At 37.4% G+C, this 6,846-nt stretch overlaps 1 protein-coding gene across 1 annotated transcript in view; it reads left to right on the top strand.

Moving 5' to 3' along the window:
• The first annotated feature begins 1,307 nt into the window (after positions 1-1,307).
• Positions 1,308-6,846, top strand: part of LOC108362057 (uncharacterized) — a 24,821-nt gene continuing 19,282 nt past the window's right edge. The window contains exon 1 of the mRNA XM_017614891.1: positions 1,308-2,380. Within this exon, the coding sequence (XP_017470380.1) occupies positions 1,308-2,380 (1,073 nt within the window). The remainder of the gene's footprint in view (positions 2,381-6,846) is intronic.

Below are 6,846 nucleotides of genomic sequence, written 5' to 3'. Positions count from 1 at the left end.
ACAAAGCAATCGTCAACAATCGCAATCAAAAGTATATACATCACAAATAAAGCAATGTCCGGTGTGTTCAAAAAATCACTTAATATACCAATGCGATACATTTAGGGGAAAAACAGTGGATGAACGGATTCAAATAGTGCGTGAGAATGATCTGTGCTTTAATTGTCTCAAAGACAATCATCGAGCATTTAGTTGCACGTCGTCCTTATGTAAGGAATGCAACAAAAAGCACAATTCATTATTGCATCCAACACAAGGCAACCCCAATGAAAACAGTTTTCCACAAAGACAAGTAGATTCAGTGTCCATAAATTTATCGAATGTACAAAATGAATATATTACGTTATTGCCCATTGCAGTAGTTAAGGTATTAGATAACAATGGCCAGTATCAAACATGCCGGGCATTAATTGATTCAGGAGCACAGGTGTCGCTTATACGAAGCGTGTATGCAGCGGTTAAGTGGTTCACCTTCAGCAGTCGAAACAATATTCGGGTGGATAATACTTGGAAAAATAGATTACAGTCAATCATGTCATATTTTTGTCGGTACCGCAGCACTTGATCCAAATGTTCAATTACAAAAATTTTGGGAAGTCGAAGAAATTCAACAAACGAATCAATTATTAACAATTGAGGAACAACAAGCGGAAGAACATTACATCAGGTCTGTTAACCGTGCAAGCAATGGTAGATATATAGTTAGATTGCCCTTTAAAGAAGTAATTTCCGAGATTGGAAGCTCAAAGTTAGCAACAATGAATCGATTACATCTAATGGAAAAGAGGTTTCAGAAAAATGAAATGTTAGCAATTGAGTACAAACAATTTATACATGAGTATATCACGATGCATCATATGGAACTAGTAGCAGATAGAAATACACAAATCGAGTATTATCTTCCTCACCACGCCGTGCTTAAACCAAATAGTACAACTACAAAACTCAGAGTAGTTTTTGATGCGTCTTGCAAGTCATCAAATGGGAAATCACGTAATGATCAACTAATGATAGGAGCTACGGTGCAGAAAGATTTATTTTCATTATTGGTTCAGTTTCGCAAGTTTAAAATTGGGTTTACAAGTGATATAGGAAAAATGTATAGACAAATTTTGGTTCATAAAGAAGATAGGAGAGAAAAAAATGATGAGGAAGTACAAACATATGACTTGAAAACAGTCACATACGGTACGGCTTGTGCACCATTTTTAGCAACAAGAACCCTGAAACAAATAGGAATTGAAAATTCACGTTTATTCCCAGAAGCAAGCAAGGCAATAATAAATTGTTTTTATGTAGACGACTTCATGTTTTGTGCAGAAGAAATAGGTGCTGCTATTAACTTAAAAACTGATGTTTGTAAATTACTAACGCAAGCAGGGTTTCGTTTGCGTAAGTGGTGCTCGAACTCACCAGAATTTCTTTCTACCATCGATTCAATTGATCGGGAGACGTCAGCAGAAACAATTATCGATGACACTCAGACAGTAAAAACGTTAGGTTTGTTATGGGATACGGCTTGTGACTCCTTTAAATATAGCGTCACCTTAAGCGAATTACAAGCGCAAGTCACAAAACGCACAGTATTATCAGATATTTCAAAGGTGTTCGATCCACTAGGATGGTTGTTACCAGTCGTTGTGTCAATGAAACTTTTAATGCAGCAGCTGTGGCTTAAAGGAATTGATTGGGAAGCAGCGTTGCCTAGTGATATGTTTTCACACTGGTGCGAGTTGAGAAGGGGTATCAATGACATTCGCGATATCCGAATCCCTAGATGGGTAAAGTACAAAAGTGGTGAAATGTTGGAGCTTCATGGGTTCGCAGATGCGTCTGAGATGGCTTATGCTGCAGCAGTTTATTTAAAGGTCCACCACTTAGATGGTTTGGTGTCAACAAATCTCATAGCATCCAAAAGTCGTGTAGCACCTATTAAACAAATAACATTACCACGACTTGAGCTGTGTGCTGCTCAGCTTATGACGAAACTGATGGTAAAGGTTAAAGAAGCCCTTGAGGTTGATCAAGTACCAATATTTGGTTACTCAGATTCAACTATTGTGTTGGCCTGGCTAAGTGATTATCCACGACGATGGAAAACATTTATTGCTAATAGAACTTCATATATCCTTGATATTATACCACGACAAAATTGGCGTCATATTTCCTCACATCAGAACCCCGCGGATTTAGCAACTAGAGGTATTACCGCTTGTAATTTGATTAATAGTAATATTTGGTGGCACGGACCCAACATTTTGTGTACCAATCACAATTGGGAGCAGGTTGTGCTTGAACCGCCAAACGAAATGCAGTTGGAAGAAAGACCTATGATGTTATGTCATACTGCTGCAAAACACGTAGACGACTTATTTGAACGGTTTTCAAATTTTGAAAAGTTATTGTCAATTTCAGCATACATTTTAAGATTCGCGACAAATTGTAAAACAGACAAATTGAATAGAATAACAGGATTTTTAAGTGTACAAGAGCTTCGTAATGCTCATGATGTTTTGATTAAGAAGGCTCAGATGGAGTCGTTCTCTTCAGAAATTCAGACCTTGTTGTCTGGTAAATCTCTTTCGGTGAAACATAAGTTATCTGCACTATTTATTGATCAGAATCATTTGCTTCGTGTTGGTGGAAGGATTGAGAACGCGAATATTAGCTATGATCAAAAACACCCAATAATTCTTAGCAAAGATAGTACATTGACCCCAATATTAATCAGGTATTATCACAGTAAATACCTACATGCAGGTAGTCGACAAATGCAATACTTACTTGGATTAAGGTATTGGATTCCAGGAGTGATCCGAGTTATCAAACAGTGCATATACAAGTGTACAAAATGTATGCGTTTTAGGAAGAAACCGTTTTATCAACAGATGGGTAATTTACCACGACATCGGGTAGAAACCACGTCTGCGTTCGTAAGTACGGGTATAGATTTTGCAGGGCCAATACACGTAAAGTCATGGAAAGGTAGAGGAAGTAAAACGTACAAGTGCTGGATAGCAGTGTTTGTATGTTTAGTGACAAAGGCAATACACCTAGAACTAGTTTCGGAATTGTCAACTGCATCATTTCTTGCAACACTTCGTCGGTTTGTGGCTAGAAGAGGGAAGCCGTTAAATATATATTCAGATAATGGTACAAATTTCGTAGGTTGCAATCAGCATTTGAAAGAAATGTGGCAGTTTTTACACGAAAACTCCACCAAAGAGAAAGTTGTTAAAGTCATGGCAGAACAGCAAATACAGTGGCATTTCATTCCACCCACTGGCCCTCATTTCGGAGGTATGTGGGAAGCAGGAGTTAAGAGTACCAAATACCATTTGAAAAGAGTCCTCGCAGATGCTACCATTACATTTGAAGAAACATACACTATATTATGCCAAATAGAGTGTTGTCTGAATTCACGTCCATTGTGCATAAAATTCGAAGGAGATACTGACCCTCTTACACCGGGTCATTTTTTAATTTTTAGATCTATGTCTGCAATCCCAGACATTGACTATACCCAAACCAAGGTAAACATGTTAAATCGCTGGCAATACCTACAAAAGTTAGTACAACAGTTTTGGAAAAAATGGTCGTTGGAGTATATAAATCAGTCACAGCAACGCCCAAAATGGGCTCATAAACTTAAAAACATTGAATGCGGCGACATGGTAATTGTAAAGGATGATACGCTTCCACCAAGCAAGTGGAGTATTGACACATCCAGGAAAAGATGAACTTGTAAGAGTAGTCTCGGTTAGAACTTCAAAGGGTACATTGAAGCGCCCTATAGTAAAATTATGCCCATTGTTCACGGAATTTTGAAAGTGGATACTTTCAAGGAGGGCGGTATGTTTGCGTTCATTGTTTATAGTAAAAAATGTAGTAATCACTAAATTAAACTATCTTGAAATGTTCTAAATTATACTTAGTATTTCCCCACGTAAGCACTTGTACTAGACTTAAATTTGTATGTACACTCCACAAAAATACAACCTTGTACCAATGCAACTATGTAAGAATGAAACGAAATGAAAGAATAAAATTTGGCTTGGCGTCACAGTCTTCAACCGACATTTGACGTGCGCAGTACACTTATTAATAGAGTCCAAAGTCTTTGAATTTTTATGAGTAAAATTGAACCAACATTTGTTGAATTTATATAAAATCTGTACACAATAAGATTTCTATTGCTATAAAGAATCTATATCCTGAAAATGAAAGTTATATCTGCAGATTATAAGCACCTGGAGCACTTTAAATGCTCAAAATTGACCCAAAAATAAGGAAATGGTTACCGTTGTTTTTACGACAGAAACCGAATTTGTTACTGACAAAAATGAATCTGTCGATAGGCTTGGAGTTTTATCGTTGAAACGCAAGTGTGGCGTTCATTAGTTCTCGTGCAATACGCGTTTTCGTAAAGCTCGAAAAATTACAACTACAACATTTCAGCATAGCCTCCATATCGAAACGTAAGACGTTTTCTACGTCAAAACGTTTCTGACCATTTTTCATTACATAACAGGAGCAACGGGCAGTTAACTAATCGTGTCCTCAACTTCCATACATTGCATCTAGGTCTAACGGCAGTATTATGTACAAATTGCATACGATTCCATACCGCCAAAAGCAAATTTAAATCGTGAATAAAAACAGCTATGTGCTTTAAAGCGGCGCAAATGTTGATCACGTCGTAATTGGTCAAAATAATTGATTTTTTTTCATAAATCAATAATATATTTTTAATATAATTTTTTTTTAATACGACATTTGCAAAATATTGCCATAGACACCAGTAATCAGTTTTTTTCTCCCCTGAAAAGTTATTAAAAACACATAACTGTTCCCAATAAACATTTTTGTTAAATCTCAATTTGAGATGCATTTGAGAATCAGTCCTTTTCTCAAATCTCAAACTTTGATTCTCAAATGCATCTCAAATAACCGTTGATAGCGTTCTCAAACTAAAAGGCAATTTTTTAATATGAAGTTTTCCTTTATTTTCAAATTGAGAAATGTTGAATTCTCAACTTTTTCTCAAACTTGAGTAGAGCGGAACGAAATGAAATCCAGTTACTCTCATTGAAATATTTGTAAAGTGGTGCCAATGATACATGTAAGAGAAATACAGTTTTTATAGGAGAGGAATTTTTAGTTATGCAGTTTAACAGTTTATTTAATAGCGTATTTAGTCAGTTAGTTTAACAAAGAAAAATACGGTTGATGTAAAAAAGGAGTTGCATAGTTTGTTTTGAAATTAGACAAATTGCGGTTAACAGCGACCACGTGGTCGAAGAGCCATTTTGCGACTGATGTAGCAGACTACCGATGGACTTCGACATCTGTGCCATGTTGACACAGATGAAACGGAACAAATTTTTTCTCAAATGTTTCTCAAACCGTTCTTAAATTGATAAACAATGTTTGAGAAAAATTTGAGAAAATGTTTAGTTTCAAATGATAAACAATGCTGAAAAGCAAATTTAGAAACATGATTTTCTCAAACGTTTGAAAATTTTTGTCCCAGTGTTCGTTGGGTTTTTGTTGGCGCAGCGACGATATGTATGTACACGAATGCGAATTACATAATTTTTTGGTTATTGACAATAATAAAAAGCGAAGGTATGAAACCAAATAGCAGAAACTAGCATCGTGTTGTGCTCCCTAATTGGGAGCATTTTCGCCTCATCGTGGATGTGGTAGTACATTCTGGTTAGCCAGTAAAATCTGTCCAAATTTTCAAATATTTTTAGAGTGTCAATATCATATCATTTAATATCATAATGTAGATGGTATTTTGGCAATAAAAGTTTCTACTAATAAAATAGCAATTTATTAATGCAATAACATTTTGGATAATATTAATAGAATGTATATGCTAATTGTACATAAATAGTGTACACTTAGAGTAGTTACTAGAACGAAGAGTTGGGAAGCATACAAAATAATTTTACTATGTAGAGTGTACATTGCACACAAAAGTCGATGCATCGAAAAAAAACATCGATATATCGATTTAAATCGGAAGGTCCCAAATATCGGTTTTATTCGATACATCGAATAGCAAACATCGATGTTTCCGATGCATCGATGTTTTGTATGCATGTAGGGTTTGTTTTTTGTTTAGTTTAAGCAAAGCAAACTGTACGGTCATTCTTTGCACGCACATATATATTAATGTATGTGCATTTTGTGGAGTGTACTATACTCCATGTATAGTCGTAGCGCTGGGTATGCAGTTACAGTTGCATGGCTATACTCAATCCCGACACTTGAGTCCTCGTTCGCGCACTCTGGGCAACGGGAGCAACCCATGTGCGAGATGCGGTAATCAATCCGAGTGGAGCCTTGGGTCACGGCAGAAAGAGAGGGAGCTTCGGTGGGGCTACTCAGACTTATTCGGTTTAAGGTCTCACTGAAGTCGGCAGCGTCTGTTCACCAGTAGGTGCGACTGCAAGCGGGTGTCTGCTTCGAGCAAGCGGCTCGCTGTATAAACGTGTATTTAGTTGCGAAACCACCCCGTCCCAGCAATGGGTTGTGCGCTGGGATTGGGACCCGTCACGTAAAAACCACTTCCAGTGAAGAAGCAAGGCAAAGCCTCGGATGAGACCCCCCCTTATGATGACGACCACGGCAAATGTTTAAAGGACTACGATTTGAGGGCATGCACCTGGAATGTCCGGACCCTTAATGGGGAAGGTGCCTCTGCCCGGCTGGTTGATGTCCTCGTAAGGACAAAAGCTGACATCACCNTAATGGGGAAGGTGCCTCTGCATGGCTGATTGATGTCCTCGTAAGGACAAAAGCTGACATCACCACCATCCAAGAAATGCGTTGGAC

Source organism: Rhagoletis zephyria, unplaced genomic scaffold (assembly GCF_001687245.7).
Source record: "Rhagoletis zephyria isolate East Lansing unplaced genomic scaffold, Rhagoletis_zephyria_1.1 Rzeph_scaffold_00918, whole genome shotgun sequence".
Taxonomy (NCBI): Eukaryota; Metazoa; Arthropoda; class Insecta; order Diptera; family Tephritidae; genus Rhagoletis; species Rhagoletis zephyria.
The sequence above is the reverse complement of the archived record's forward strand: the minus strand, read 5'-3'. Positions and strand labels throughout refer to the sequence as shown.